Source organism: Ricinus communis, chromosome 10 (genome assembly GCF_019578655.1).
Source record: "Ricinus communis isolate WT05 ecotype wild-type chromosome 10, ASM1957865v1, whole genome shotgun sequence".
Lineage (NCBI taxonomy): Eukaryota > Viridiplantae > Streptophyta > Magnoliopsida > Malpighiales > Euphorbiaceae > Ricinus > Ricinus communis.
This window is the reverse complement of record NC_063265.1, coordinates 2,133,122-2,149,781: the sequence shown is the minus strand read 5'-3', so window position 1 is coordinate 2,149,781 and position 16,660 is coordinate 2,133,122. Positions and strand designations below refer to the sequence as shown.

At 32.8% G+C, this 16,660-nt stretch overlaps 2 protein-coding genes across 3 annotated transcripts; one reads left to right on the top strand and one right to left on the bottom strand.

The window, feature by feature from the left end:
* The first annotated feature begins 3,530 nt into the window (after positions 1-3,530).
* Positions 3,531-4,266, top strand: LOC8280775. The gene has a single exon (XM_002522849.4). The coding sequence runs from the start codon at positions 3,626-3,628 to the stop codon at positions 4,181-4,183; it is 558 nt and encodes a 185-aa protein (XP_002522895.1). The 5' UTR covers positions 3,531-3,625; the 3' UTR covers positions 4,184-4,266.
* Positions 4,267-4,587: 321 nt separating this feature from the next.
* On the bottom strand, positions 4,588-6,139 carry LOC8264352 (TPD1 protein homolog 1). Of its 2 annotated transcripts, none has more exons than XM_048379867.1 (3): positions 6,005-6,139; positions 5,592-5,714; positions 4,588-5,090 (listed from the first exon to the last, which is right to left on the bottom strand). In XM_048379867.1, exons 1-3 carry the CDS (start codon positions 6,099-6,101, stop codon positions 4,762-4,764), a joined length of 549 nt encoding a protein of 182 aa, XP_048235824.1. In that variant the 5' UTR covers positions 6,102-6,139; the 3' UTR covers positions 4,588-4,761. The 2 variants fall into 2 exon arrangements, with proteins under 2 accessions (XP_048235824.1, XP_015584169.3); XM_015728683.3 differs by having other exon boundaries at positions 6,041-6,139.
* Between the last annotated feature and the right edge of the window lie 10,521 nt (positions 6,140-16,660).

Sequence of the window (16,660 nt, the reverse complement as noted above, 5' to 3'; positions counted from 1 at the left end):
CCACTTACGGAATTTTACACCAAACCACTTGTATTTACACTCCGGAACAAAATGGGGTTTCTAAATGCAAAAATCGTCATCTTCTTGAAGTCACTCGATCTTTGCTTTTTCAAAACCATGTTCCCAAAATTTTTTGGTCTGAGGCCCTCCTCACCGCTGCGTACCTCATCAACCGATTACCTAGCCCTAGACTCAAAAATCGCAGTCCGCTAGAAATTCTTAAAGGTAGAAAATTAGACTTAGACCACATTCGCATTTTTGGATGTACAGCTTTTGTCCACATTAGGCGTCATCATAAACTTGACAGCAGTTCTATCAAAACTATTTTTTTCGGGTACTCCTCTAAAAAGAAAGGGTACAAATGTTACGATCCCTCCGGCCACAAGTCTTATATCTCTCGCGATGTATCATTTGATGAATGTTCTCCCTACTTCACTTCTCCTCTCCCTCCTGCACCCTCCACTACATTATTTCCGGATAACACTTCCTTTTTTTACAGCACTCTCCACGACACTGTGTCTGATCGTGAGCCCATCTACGAGGATACCACCGGGGGAGACTCTACACCCCAAGCAGATCTCACTGCTGAGGCAACTCCTTCAGGGGGATAGAATGTGCCACAAGGAGAAGCAATTGCCTTACGACGATCCTCTCGGTTAATTAGACCTCCTACCAGGTTAAGGGACTATGTGTCCCATAAGGTGTCGTATCCAATCCAACACTTCATTAATTATACTTCTGTATCAAATCAGTACAAGGCCTTCCTAGCAAATCTCACCACACACATTGAACCCTCTTCCTTCTACGAAGCTAACACTAATCCCAATTGGTGTAAAGCCATGAAGGAAGAGCTATAGGCATTAGAAAAAAATGACACCTGGAACATTATCACCTTACCTCAAAATAAGAAACCTGTAAGGTGTAAATGGGTGTATAAGATTAAGTATAAATGCGATGGCACCCTCGAAAGATATAAGGCTAGGTTAGTTGCCAAGGGATTTACTCAGACCTATGGCGTAGACTACCAAGAAACCTTTGCTCCTGTAGCAAAAATGAGTACGGTTCGCATATTATTATCTGCTGCTATTAATTCAGGTTGGCACTTGTTCCAAATGGACGTAAAGAACACCTTTCTCCAAAGGTCTTTAGATGAAGAAGTCTACATGACTCTTCCTCCAGGACACAAGGATTCCTCAAACCATTCTCTAGTATGTAAGCTAAAAAAGGCTATCTATGGATTAAAGCAATCCCCAAGAGCATGGTATGCCAAGCTAAGTCATTTCTTGTTAAAAATTAATTTTCATAAATGTGCTTCAGATTCGTCTATGTTTGCCAAACACACACACATATCCACCATTATTATTCTTGTGTATGTTGACGACATAATCATAATTGGTAATAATAATAAAGAAATTAAAGAAGTAAAGCTAAAACTTAAAAGAGAATTTGATATCAAAGATCTAGGACAATTATCATACTTTCTAGGGATAGAAATTGCAAAATCTCATAAAGGCTTATTTCTGTCCCAAAGGAAATATACTCTTGACCTATTAAAAGGAATAGGAAAATTAGGAGTAAAACAGGCAAATACTCCAATGGAGACTAAAACCAAACTAAATTTGGAAGATGGGGAACCTATAGATAACATAGGAAGCTATCAACGTCTAGTAGGAAAACTGATATAATTAACCGTCACTAGACCTGATATCCCATATGCTGTAAGTATGGTGAACCAGTTTATGCATGCCCCTCGCTCCTGTCACCTGGACGCCATCGATAGAATCCTCAGATATCTTAAGGGTTCTCCAGGTCAAGGTATTTGGATGAAAAATAATAATGCTAACACTATTACAGGTTTCTCTGATGCAAATTGGGCAGGAAGTTGTGATAGAAAGTCAACTTCAGGATACTGTACATTCGTAGGGGGAAACCTAGTGACTTGGAAGAGCAAAAAGCAATCTGTAACCGCAAGGTCCAGTGCCGAAGTCGAGTATCGTGCCATGGCATCGACAGCTAGCGAGCTTATTTGGATTAAGCAAGTATTATTTGACATGAGGATTAAAGGCAAAGGTTCGATGGAAATGTGCTATGATAACCAGGTAGCCAGACACATCGCATTGAACCCTGTCTTTCACGAAAGGACCAAACATATTGAAGTTGATTGTCACTTCATAAGGGAGAAAGTCCAAACAGGAGAAATTGCAACTCCATTCGTCAGAAGCCACGAATAGCTGGCAGATATCTTCACAAAGGCCCTAGACAAAGCAAGTCACCAAAGGCTCCTCAGCAAAATGGGTTCTATCAACTTATTTGAACCCACCTTGAGGGGGAGTGTTGAGGATACTGCTGTGCATACATCAGAACTAAAGCAAGTTAGCAATATTCAACAGTCAAAGACTGTTAGTAAGGACCAACAGTCTTTGACTGTTAGACAAGGCCTCAACCACTCTAATCATCATAGGCCAGAAATAAGGGAAAAGGAGCAACCCTCCTCCCCTAGGGAAGAAGGGTCACTTCTACCTTCCCCTAGCTAAAACAGAACGTTGTAATAGCAATAGGACCGTTGCAAGCTCAACATGTATATAACAGGACTCCTAATCTTCATGTAATCTCAGAATACTTATGTATAGCATCACAGATCAATAAATCCAACAACTTACAAACTTTCACAATCCGCCATTACTGTTGTGACTTTTTCCAGTCTCTTAATTTTTAATCCATGCTTTAATCCTTCAGGAAAAAATATAATAAGAATTTTTAATATTAAAATGTCAAGGATTTATTAATCAAATTTTCTTATAATTTTGCAGTAAAAACTTGATAGCAAAGTCATTTATAAATTTTTTAAAGTTAATAATTTCGAAATATTAAGAATTAAAAAAAAAATTCTTGGAGTGTGAAATGTATGGATTTGAAAGATTTCATTGTTTGGCTTGAACATGGATTAAAGTTTAATTTTTGTTGGACTCATATTCCGTTCAATAACCATAATTCGTGGATTTAAAAAATAAATTTCATTTCTATTCTCAATAGTGAAAACTGTTGATTTATTGAGTAAAAAATATGCATATAATATATCTTTTTATTAAAGGTACCATAAAAATAGGATTGATAACAGAAATATAGTCTTTTAAATTTGATATGCTATGCATTTAATTTCTACCATTTAATACTTCTTCAAAAAATTCAAGACAATTTTACTGGTGTGCTGGCCAGAGTTAGCTTAACTGCTCAATGTACAGGCATGTTATTGAATTTTAAAACAAAGTGAAGAAGAGAAAAAGAATGGAAAGAGTAATGTTATTCCCTCACATTCAAGCTTGTAGTTTTGCTTAATTGTAAGACAATATCACGACTTTTTAATTTTGATAAATTAGTATATGAATTTAGATATTAATTATTTAAAGTACAATTCATTTTTTTTGGAAAGAAAATACAATTCGATTAAAAAAAGAAAATAATAAAAAATAAATTATGATTTGATTTGAAGGTAGAGATAAGATAGGAACGCAGAATAGCAGCCACATATTATCAGCTCAGCAGTCAGATAGAAGCAACTACATAAACGGCCACTTCTGTAGCAGCAAGGAGAGCAAAGAAGAGGATGAGATAGTGAAGAAAGAAAATGAAGACCTTCACGCTTAGATCCCAATTTCACTTCCTAGGAAGATGCACCAATCTCACCAACCCAACTTCAAATTCTCCATTTCTTGTACCCTTCAAAACCAAATCCCATCTTAAATGCCCATCTTCAAACCAAACTGTCCCTGAAAAATGTTCTCAAAAATCGTTATATTTCAAGCCCATTTGCCAAAAACACTTGAGAGAGAAACGATCTAATGTTTCTCCAAATGGGTGTTTAAGGTCTGTTGTAGTGGGAGCAGCATCTGTAGGAGTTGTGTTGTTTTTGATGGGAATGGATGAGCACAAAGCATTGGCTTTAGGACCTGAAGGTCCACTGATGGAAGAGTTTTGGGACAATGTTAGGAGATATGCACTTTATGCACTTACTGTAAGTACAGGTGCCCTTTATACTATCTTACAGCCTATAGTGGAATTGCTCAAGAACCCCATTTCTGCTGTCCTCGTTATTGTTATTTTTGGAGGTAGTTTCTATATTGTTTCTCAGGTTCTCTCCGCCATGTTTGGTATCACTGATTTTAGCTATGATTATGGGTATTAGATTGACACTTCATTTTCCTTTTTCCTTTATTTGTTTGGTGAGTTAAATGATTTTGTCCCCATTAATATATGAGCAATTGGGCATATGCAGGTTCTGTGCTACATTAGATTTCTTCATCTCTTTGGTCATTCAAACTTATCCTGTCAAGCAGTAACTTAGCCATTAAATTTTAACCCAACAAAGTCGAATGCCTTATCCCCTGTTCTATTCAATTAACATCATAAGTTCTTCTGGTATGTGGATTGCAATTGCATGCCTATTATTTAATGAGTGGTGATGTTATGAAAATTGAAATCAGGGGATGGAAATTGTATACATGATTGTATATCCAGTTCCTCAAAGAGCTGGCCAATGTATTGCCAAGCAATAGTAGCTCTTATCCTGAAATATTGTCCATGCCTGTTGCTAGCAAACAGTATAACACCCAAAGTTCAGAAACTAAAATATAGCAGAAGAAAATGATCCTTTACAAAGCATATTTCATTTCAGTAACTTGTGTGCTTATATCATTCCGACAACGTGGTCAACTAATACACGATAACATATACAAAATAGCACATTCTGCATACAAACTTGCTTCAGCAACAAGAAACAGATATAACCGATAATGGATAGCGAAAACTATTAGCATACTGGAACGAAATTGCTTCACCAGGGCCAAGAGCCTCTCCGTCATTGACTAGGCAGTCATCGAAGAAAATTCGCCGGAAAATTCTTGGATTTATCAGCCGAACAGAGCTGAACCAACCACAGCTGACATGAATATTGGATATACTGCAGTCACAGATATTCAGTACCTGAACTGTGTAGGATGGAACTCCATCTGGAAGTGGGGTTATTGAGCCTTGGTATATCACTATGTCATCTTTCGAGCATGATGTTCCTATGCGATTTCCGTCTCCATTATCTGTTCCAAGACAAAGGTGTTCACTCCAATTTTCTATGGCACATGTATCAATACAAAGAAAAGGGTCTATCCTCACAGTAATTAGTGGCACTTTTGAAAAGCGTTGCTAGAATGATTAAGTGAATAACTTGATTTATTTTGGAATATACAATTTGGAGTTGTCATAATAGCAAGATTCAAATTAGCTGGTTGAACAAAATGGGAGAGGTTGATTTTGGACATTTAATCTGGGATTGATCCATTAGATCCTGACAAAAAGTATAAGGCTCTTTAAAACAAACATCGATCAAGAAACCAAACTTAAGTTTCAACCATCAAACCTTAATGACATCAATAAAGTCTTACGCTTTTCGTTCTAAAAAGATAGTTCATGTTCACACGGATTAAAGTATATATTTTTTCAGATAATCTATTTGAAATGGACCAAAAAAGAAAAATGACCATCTTTTTTAGACGAAATGAGTAATTTGTATCAATAATTATATAAGGAGAGTCGTTTACCATTGTACTGCAATAGCTTCCTACTCCTACAAGAGGCAGTGTTTCTAATGTCCTTGGAAATGACTATGCTTTGAATGCCGGATTCACTAATAGCTGTAGCTTCCGCCTGAAATAAATCAGCCACTGCAGTTTCGAAAATATAATTTTTTTTTTTAAATATAATTTTAAAAAAAATAATTATATAAGAAGAGTTATTTTTCTGTTTTCATCATATCTATTTCTTTAAAATGAATAATAATAAAAATTATAACAGCGGGAATGAATCTCATAACATTGGCATATAATACTTAATAATGTGAAACTTATAGTTTAAATATGTAGAACCCAATGCATTCTTCATGATGTTAATTAGATTCATATTTTATGTAATGTATATGAAAGAGAGATAGGGAAAAGATAAAAGAGAATAATACCACAGAAACTAGCAAGCAAAGAACCAATGATCGTACCCACTACAGAGAATATGCAAACTACCCTTTTATCAAAACTCCTCAGCAACGGACTCCTCATCACGAGCTTATGAATATATGTATTCTGCACAACTCTGAAATTAGGTCTCCTGTACATTGTGTATGATCAGACACTCTAAAAAAGGTTGGGAGAAAGAAAGAAAGAAAGAAAGAAAGGAAGGCAGCAAGAAGTATATACTGAACAAGGTAATATATTATTAACTAAGAACATACCTGAAAGAAGACAGATAGCTAATATCACTGAATGTACAAACGAAGAAAGCTAATATAAATGCTGGCATTAATATAGCAGGAAAGCACACCACTCTTAAGGACAGAAGGAAAGAAGGTGAGAGGACTTTATAGCACTAATACTGAGATATATACAAGTGCTTATTTTATTAGAAAGCTGCCATAAGTTTCAGAAAGAAAATTAAAGGTATAGTTCTTCAATGTGCAATTAGATGGTTGAGGTGATCTGTATAAATGCTTTTATTAATTGTCGTGACAAAGGTCCTTCTCCGTTGGAAAGGGAGATAGAGAGAGAAAAGATACAGTTAATATCAGAACAATGTGGCCATCTTGGGGATGGTTTTTTCCTTAAGTAGCCGCCTGCATGTGTCCCGAAGAACTAACCTAACAGTAAATGTGTCACTCATCACCATTTGAATCTATATGTATGCATTCCATAGTGAAAGTTTTTTATTCAGGACTGTGCAAAAGAGATGTAAAATTTTTTATAGATTAATTAAGATTTTAACAGTTTATTAAAATTCTTGAAATAATATTTTATTATTTGTAAAAATACCATTGATAATTAGACTAATTTTGAATACTAAAAAAAATAAATTTTTAACTAGGCTAACAGTTATAGTAGGCAACAATCTATTAAAAAATTAGGTAGGCACGTATATGGAGGTGTGATTTGTCCTTCCAGTGACCGACAAAAATATAGCCACAAATGGACAAAAGCCAGTGTCACTAATCCTAGTATGGACAGAACTAGGGAGCTCATCAAACTACTCACAGCTTTGTAAAAGTTTCTGGCGAACCGGATTGATACAATATTACTCTAAAAAACCTAGACAAACATGTCTTAAATATAATTTACGCATAAAAAGATTTTAAACAAGTAAGTAAAGCATTTAATTATTGAAATTATATGTTAAAATACTCTAAAAACCTGACCTCGGACCGTGCACAATCAATTCAAACTTTGCAGAGCCGATCGACTGTGCGCACAACCGAATTAGCTCTACACAGAGCTAATCGGCTCTGTGGGTTAGGGCACACAAACTGTTTCGATCTTTTTCATAATTTTTCACACATTTTGAGCAAATAATGCGTGTATCTAGTATGTAAGTGATAAGATAAAGTTTAAAGCTAGAAAAATACCTCTCCGACAGCCGAAAAAGCTCGATGAGTGTTTAATTTTGCCAATAGAGGTCTCCTCTTCTTTTACAAGCCCTAAGTTATTTTGGCAAAAAATCAGTGGTGAGAACTCCCATTTGGGTGCAATTGGAGCACGCCCGGAGAATCAGGAGGAGGAGGCCTCTATTTTAAGATTGATTTCATAAAATTTGACTAAAAATCGGCTAAGAAATCGAAGAAAAAGCAAAAGAAGGCTTGAGAGAAAGCAAAAGGAAAAAATGAGATAAAGTGATTCGTGAATGGATGTGAGGATATATATATATATATAAACCTTAAAAAGGGTAAAAGTGTCATTGAGGCCCCTAACCATCAAAAATATATTTTAGTCCCTAAATAGGCTAGAATCCAAACATAGGCTCCCAGGAAGCACATGGAAGGCTAATAATTTGCATCTCGACGCAAAAATTATTAGAAAATTATGAGTTTGGTCCCTAACCTATCAAAGAATACATTTTAGTCCCTGAGTGGGCCAACTACCGATATTAACTCCTAGAAGACATCAATTGAGTTAGATCGCACCTCAAGGTAGGAATTTCTAATCAAAAGCACTTGGAAGAAGAAAATTACCAAATTGACCCGAGACGACAATTATAGTATAATTACATTCCGAAGTGGAAAATAGCAAGAGGAAAGTCTCCATAAGTATCAAATCATTGGGCGAGTTCCCACATTTAGCGGGTATGGTTCCCAAGTAAGCGGGCGTGGTCCCTATTTCAAAGAGCGTGGTACCCAAATCAGCAAGAATAGTCTCCAAATTGACGGGCACAGTTTCCAAATTCAGATAGGCTAAGTCTTAAGCGGGTGTGGTCCCCATATCAAATCAGAAATCCTTTTCGAGCTTACGAGGTGTGGCTTCTATAACTCATCAAGATATCATTTTTGTCGTATCCTTAGTATTATGATTTTTCTCAATTTATTTAAATGCATGCATGTTTATAAATTTTGACAAACTCGGACACCTGTCAACATCCATTTTCAGGATCTAGATCTCAAAAGAATTACAAAAAGATTGATGACTAAAGTTACTGCCTTTCTTGAGTCTCAGAGATTGAGGAAGAGCGAATCTGAGTAAAGGATGGAAATAATTGGATTTAAAATTATTTTTCTAGAATCAATTTGGACTTAATTTTTTGAAAGAATTAAGTTTGATAAGTGAAACGGCAGTTTTTACAAGATACGGGGACTTAATTGTAAAATTTGTTAAACTTTCTTGCCTTAAGAGCTAATCTACTTTGTATAGAGCCGAATCGACTCCACATAATGTTGGTTGCAACTTTTTCATAATCTAACATCACTTTATGTATATTTTGACTATTAAACATCTAAAATGAGTTTCTAGAAGTTCTTTTTATGATAAGTATCGAATTTTAAAGATTTTTTATAGATATTATCAATAATATTAAATAAAAAATCTTTAAAAACCTAAGATAGGTCGTTCTTTTTCAAACCTTAGCTCTATATATACATGATTAACTCCTAGGTCTGGAAAGGGGATAACAATCAATTAGAAATCACTAGCCACCTAAAAAAGACCTATGTTCTAAAAAGCACAAAAAGTTTTCTTTTGAAGTCACTTAGAAAGAATTATACAATTTCAAAATGATAATAGTTTTCTTGAAATCTTTAGCAGCATTGAATTCTCAATCGATCCTTGATTCAATTGTTCCATCGTCTCTTGAGACTCGTAGAACAAGCATATACGGTAACAACTTGACGATTCTTACACATCCAGCATCATCAACATCATCTTTCCTATAAAACTAGTTCTTATGTTCCTTTATATTTTAGAACCATGATTAGGATTTGTTTGTTATCTTTTATATATTTTAAATAATTATAATAAGATTTCTTGTGAATTAACATGCCTATAAATTGCTAAGAATTGAATATGAAAATGTGAACGATACTCGAAATTGAATATGATAATAAGAACATGTTAGATAATTGAATATGATAATATGTGTGCTTTTGGTTTATAAAATCTGATTAGCCAATGATTAGGATTGCAGGCTAGATTAATGATTTCTTCAAGTTTTAGTGATTAAAATTTGTCCTGGGGTTCTAGGATTTAAATATGAAATTTGCTTTTCTATCTACTGCTTGTCTTATTTTCTAGGATGTTGAATAATCTAAGGTTTCATTTAATTTTATGCCTCTTTACGCTTTTATTTGATTTCTTTCATTTCTAATTGATTTTTTTTCTTTTCCTCTGCATGTGGAGTTGGCTATAGGGTGATCAAGTCGAGAAAAAAACTGCTAAAAACGCGCATTAAAGCCCTAGATCTGATTGACTGTACTCTTTCCACCCCTAATTTTTTCAATTTTTGATGTATTTTTTAGATGTTTATGTATTGTACTTAGTTTTAGGTGCTTTCTTTATAATTTTCTTAGTTGTAGGCGGGTTGCAATAGTTAGATTTATTTCCTGCAATTTACTTTTATGCTTTATTTTGATGCATGTCAAATATATGATCGAATGATTTCCTAATTAAAATTGGACACATAGATAGTAGCTTTAGAGTTGGACCTAGCATGAAATTATGGTATATTAGGTAAATTAATGTAATTAGGATTTAAAATCAACATAGACTTCATGGGTTTGATAATGCTTAATTAGGTTAAATTCGGCAATCTTAGATTTAAAATCACTGATTTGGGCCTTTTTATAAAAAGTAGTCCATAGGTTAGAGATTAAAGCATAATTTATAATTAGGCTAGACTAGGTGGGCCTTGTATGTAATTACTTAGCAAATTCAATTAATAACTTTGAGTATGGGCTGGGCCTTATTAAATAGGCTAGACTTAGGTGGACCTCACATGCTGTAATGCTTAATGTGTAAAACTATTTATGTTACATTTATAGGGAATAGCCCGTTTAGCAATAAAAGTAAAGATAAATATACAAAAAATAAGAAAGTTAGTTTTCAGATTCATCTCTAGATTTGTGACATAAGCTTTCTTATGGAATCGAGAAACATCACTCATTAGTAAAAGTGTCCTGATTACCCAGGTAGCAACTTCCATCTCTACACTAGTCTCTGTGACTAGTTAGCGTGTTTTTTATTAGATTGAAAAGCCTTGCAGTGCCATGGTTACTAAAGACACTTGGGTACGCGCCTGAAACTACCGCCCACACTTTGTGAAATGAGGGTATAGGGATTTCAATATGTTCATTCAAGAAGAGTAACACGAGCTGATTGACATTATAGAAATTGATTTTGATTTTTTACTCTTGAAATCGATTTTTAAGGATTCTAATTTGAATTTTAGGGATTTTGTCTTCTAAATGTAAGGTACAGGGTTCTTTAGTGGGTTGGGTTAGGTTAGGTTTGGGTTAGGTTAGTTTATTTGAGTTAAAAGGGGGTTAAAAGAATATATGACTAGAATAACGACTAGGAAAACAAAATAAATGATTATGAATAAAAGTGCAATGTTATTCGATATAACATTATAAAGATATGATATGAATATTAAAAGTACACGTAATAAACATTAAAAATAAAAATAATAAATATTATAATAATATTATGTGACCATTAAATATACACGTAATAAATATTAAAACTACAAGTGATGAATATTATAATGATATCACATAAATATTAAACGTACACGTAAACGAATATTACAACTACAAGTGATGAATATAAAATCATGATGAAACGTCCTAACTAATAATGAACAAAATAATATATGTATAAATGGAAAAGCCTTGTAACTTAATTTACATAAGCAAAATAAATAATTATAAAAAATAATAATAAAAATATACACCCTTAATCTAATTTTAACAAATAAAACAAATATATGCCTTAATCTAATTTAAAATAAATAAAACTAAAAATAAAATGTAAAACCTTAAACTATCTTATTCTAAAAGAAATCATCCTAGACCTATTTTATTTTATTTTATTTTATATTTACCAACTTTTTTAATTACATAATAATTTAAAAAATAAAAGAATTAATTAATTTAGTCTAAGTGGGTTAATTTTGAATTATTTAAACTAATCTAAAAATTTCTTTAACCTGTTTTAATAATTGTCTAATTAATAAAATCAAAATACAAATAAAAAAAGAAAAATGTTTACCAGAATAAAAGATAAAAAATGAAATTAAAAGGTCCAAAACCAGAAAAAAGACAAAAAATAAGTACAAGTTATGCCCAAAATCAAATCCATGGCAATATTATAATTTTCAATGACACGTGTAAAATGAATATAAAAAATTATATGGTTCGAGATCCATAATATAATTTGCACTCTTTGCCTCGTTGACAAAAAATCAATGTGCCTAAAATGAATGATATTAAAAGGATGACAATTATATGTATTGTATCGATGTCAAAAGATTTTAACATAATTAATGGTTATTTTAGTCCTCAACTATTTCTTAAAGTATAATTCGTCCTAAACTTTTTCTTTTTTTAATATTTTTCTCTAAACCTTTTATTAATGGCTGATTAGATTCAAAATTCTTTAGAAAAATTTCAACTAATTGTTTTTGGTGACGAGAACAATTGGTATTAGTACTAAATGCTCATTGCCATTTTGACTTCTTAGAGATATCAGAGTCATCCTCTAATTTATGCCAGTAGCAACGATTTTAAAAGAAGAAAAATCTCAAACTAGTTGGTCTTAATGAATATTTTTAATATTTGAATGACCAAAAAATATGGGCATATTACTTATTTCATAAGCTTCATCTTAAAACAATTTCAATATAATAATACTATTTTTTTTCTATTTCAAAATTATCAGCAGTAAATAAAAAGTCTGAGAGTAAATTCGCCAAACAGACTGATTTAAGATAAACTAAATCTTATAAAACTGTTTAGGAAAAAATTTAACTCTTAAAAATAGAGTATTGTGTACTAGTTATTTGAGAAATTGAATATACTTATAAATTGCTCAATTTCGTATATTTACCGGGTTTTAGTTGATAGTATAAATTAAAATTCAATATTACTTTTTCCAGATAACTAGTTAAAAATTATAAGTCCTTATATTATAAGAAGTATACATCTAATGAAATAATTAAGTTGTTTATTTATATCATTTTTTGGTATTTGTTTGTCAATTTTTAAAGTGCAATATATTAACAAAATATATATATTAAATATTCTTTTACTTTTTAACGAAAAACAGAAGTTTTCATAACTAAGAAAAGTCATAAAAGGGTGATTGTTCTGAGTTTCTTTTTCTTTTAAATATATATTCTGAATTTGGAAAATAAAAATTGAGACTAGAAAATAAAATTAATAACTGCAAGTGCGGTATTAATATTTTATCTAGTTTTCTAAATAAAATTGATAAATGCAAGCGTGGTATTAATGTTATATCTAGTTTCCTTTTTTATTTATATTGTTCAGTTTTCAAAACAAAATACATTAAAAAAATACTATTATTTATTCTTTTATTTTTTTAAGACAAAAAATAAGGTTTTCACAATTAAAAAGAACTGTAAAAAATTCTGATAAAAAAATCGTCAAAAGTAATTATCTATTTCCTAGTTTTCTTAACTATTTCAAAAACAAATATTTGGAATTTAGAAAATATAAACAAAATCAGAAAACAAAAATGATAGTAAATCTTAATTGGATTAGTTTTTACCTACGGTTGTCATCTTGTTAACATGAACAAATACAAATTTCTATTCTATAATATTATTGAAAAATGTTGTTTATGTAACACATGAACACTAAACTTACTGTAAGTTATAGAACACACGAATTATTTGTCAACTTTCCTTAGATCCTTAATTCTGAAGCTGTCCTCAAAAGATGAGTTAAAAGTTGAGGAAAAATCTTCAGGGGGCACTTTGTCATAAAATGAGGGTTTTGAGAAAAATGAAATCTGTTACTAACTTAGTGAAGAAGAAGAAATATATATACAAGCTGTTACAAGTCTTGTAATTGTCGCTTGATAAGTCAGCAAGAAAGAGCAATCCTATTGGCTAAATAAATAACAAACTTTGACTAAGATTTAACTAAGATGGATATTGTCTAGTGCTTCAGCATGTACAATAGCATAAGGTATTCCTCTTGTTTTACTTACTTCTCGACACTCCCTCTCAAGGTGAATATGTATGTTACTTGATAAGGAAGAAAAACTAATTGAGGAAACAAAATCTTTCACATAAACAACGGAAACAAATATCACTGTAGAAAATCAAGGAAATATTCAAAGAAATCATTCTCATCAACTTATGCCTATAATCAAGGAGTTAATATAGTATACAGATTGTATCTTGCTATCTTGCCTTTTTAATTCTCCTTTCTCTTTATATATAAGTCTCACCCGTTTTAGGAAAAACACATAGCAAATTGAATAAAATATTAAGTCTATAAGATCTTTTCATGGTATTAGAGCCTTGAAACTCGCAAGCATCAAGAGCCCAGTTCCTCCATTTTCTTATTGTTCAGTCATGGAAGAACCCAAGCTTACATTACAATCATTCCATCAATGTGCCAGTTTGATTTCAATCAAACTAGGCTCCAATAACTATCTCATGTGGCGATCACAAATCCTTCATCTGGCTCGTAGTCTCAGCGTGCTTCATCATTTGGAAAAGAATGACGACAAACCTGAACATTTGCTAAAAGATAGGGTTGTGAATCCAGCCTATACCTTGTGGTTAACAAATGATGGTCTTCTTATCTCATGGTTGCTTGGCACAATAAAAGAAGAAGCTCAACCATCTATTGCAGAAGATGCTACTGCCTACGATATGTGGAGTTCTTTGGAAGAACAACTGCTACCAATCACAATTGAAAAGGAAGGTCTTTTGAAAAATATGCTGATGACCATCAAGAAAGGATCACACGATCCTTAGATGACTGCACAAAAGAATTCAAATCAATCTGCGACAACCTAGCAGCTATCAAGAAACCAGTGGATGATCTTGATAAAGTCTTTCAATTTGCACGTGGACTAGGAGCAAGATATGAAAGCTTCCGTCTAGCTATGGTAACTAAACCTCCTTATCCTAAATTTAATCAATTTTTACTTGCTCATCAGGGATACGAGCAGACCTTAGCTTTCTCAAAAGGAAGAAGAGAATAGTTATATTGAATATAATCAAGCACTCTTTAGCCAACGTGGATGTGGACGTGGACGTCGCGGGAGTTTTAATTCAAAAGGTAGAGGATTTACTCTAGCAGGACGTTACAACAATGCTGATTCTAATAACTTCAAAAGGGGAGAACAAACGAAGTTGTACAACAATCAAAAAGTGACAAACCAACATATCAAATATGTGGTAAGCTGAATCACGTTGCTCTTAATTGTTGGTATAGATTTGACTATTCCTATCAATCAGAAGATCTACCACAAGCATTGGCAGCTCTCACCTTAAACAACAATGACCCTTCTTTTTACATGGACTCGGGAGCTACAGCTCACATGACCAACAATGCAGGTATGCTGTCTTATACAAAACCATATAAAGGAAAGGATGTTATCTATGTTGGAAACGGAAACAAATTTGATATAACACATACTGGAAATGCATGTGTTGGAGAATTAAATTTAAAAGATGTTCTTGTCGTTCCTAAATTGAAAAATGATTTAATTTCAATAAGTAAAATCACTAGTGATAACTCTTGTACTGTTGAATTCACACCATCTGATTTTGTTATTAAGGATCAAAACAAGAGAACAATAGGGAAGAGGCATAGACAAGTACAACTCTATGCTTTGGAACCTGGTTTTCAAGAAGCCTTATCTGCAATAAAACGGGACAACTCATTCTCTTTATGGCACCAACGCCTTGGACATCCAAGTGCAAAGATTTTATCTCTGTTAGAAGGAAAGAAAGTCATTGATGTCACTAATTGGCAAACTAAGTCTTCTATCTGCATTAGTTGTCAATCTGGAAAGAGATGTAAATTACCTTTTAATTTGAATAATGATATGTCTAATTATCCATTACAAAAAGTGCATTGTGATCTTTGGGGACCAGTTCCCACTGTCTCAAATTAAGGATTTCGGTTTTATGTTATATTTATAGATAATTTTTCAAGATTTTCTTCGTTATATCCTTTAAAGAAAAAGTCAGATTTTTTCTTTGTTTTCAAAAATTTCAAAAATTAGTAAAAAATCAATTTGATAGAAAAATAAATTTTTTTCAGTGTGATGGGGGTGGAGAATTTAACTTTTTTTTTTTTCTCAGTCATATTAGTAATTGTGGTATTCGACTCCAAGTTTCATATCCTGGAACACCAGAGCAAAACAGAGTGGCCGAGAGGAAGCATCGGCACATTGTTGAGACAGATTTAACTATATTATTTTATGCTAACTTGCCATTATTTTTATGGATTGAAGCTTTTATTGCAGTTGTCTATTTAATCAACAGAATGTCAACCTCAGTTTTACACAACGATTCTACATACTCTAAACTATATCATAAAGAACCAAATTACAAAAGCTTGCGAGTGTTTGGATGCTTATGCTTTCCTTCTCTAAGACATCAAGGAGGTAATAAATTTGTTAAGAAAACTTATCCTTGTATATTTATTGGTTATAGTCCTATTCACAAGGGTTATAGGTGCTATGAACCTCGAATAAAAAGAGTATATATATCAAGACACGTTGTTTTCGATGAAGGTAAATTCCTTTATAAACCTTCTTCTCAAGAATCAATTCCTATACCATTAGAATTTGCTGAATTTCCAGCACTTGATGAATGGTTTAAAGTCACTCTTGAAGCTGAACCTTCAAAGGTAGGAACAAATACAGAGTCAGCAACTTAAACATCTATTATAACTACTAACGACTGTTGTGATGAAAATAATGATCATGACAGATGTTATAATGACAATAATGTTGAATCTTCTGACAATATTGGAGTTTTGCCTGATGTTAATGTGCCTCATGAAGATGAAACCTTATTTGCAGCTGAACCGATAGATACACAAACTCTCACTTTGCTAAATGACTTGCCTAGGCATATTGTTGATATAAATATCGGAAATAATGAAAGTGAAAATTATGTTCATCCTCAACGCCATAGGCAACCTCCAAAACATCTACAAGATTATGAATGCTATCTATCTCAACTCGAGTTACCTGTTGAACCCCGAAATTATCATGTTGCTCTAAAAGATCCTTGATGGGTTACGGCCATGGAAGAGGAACTACACGGCCTTCGTTCAAACCAAACTTGGCCACTAGTTCCTCGACCCCAAAAT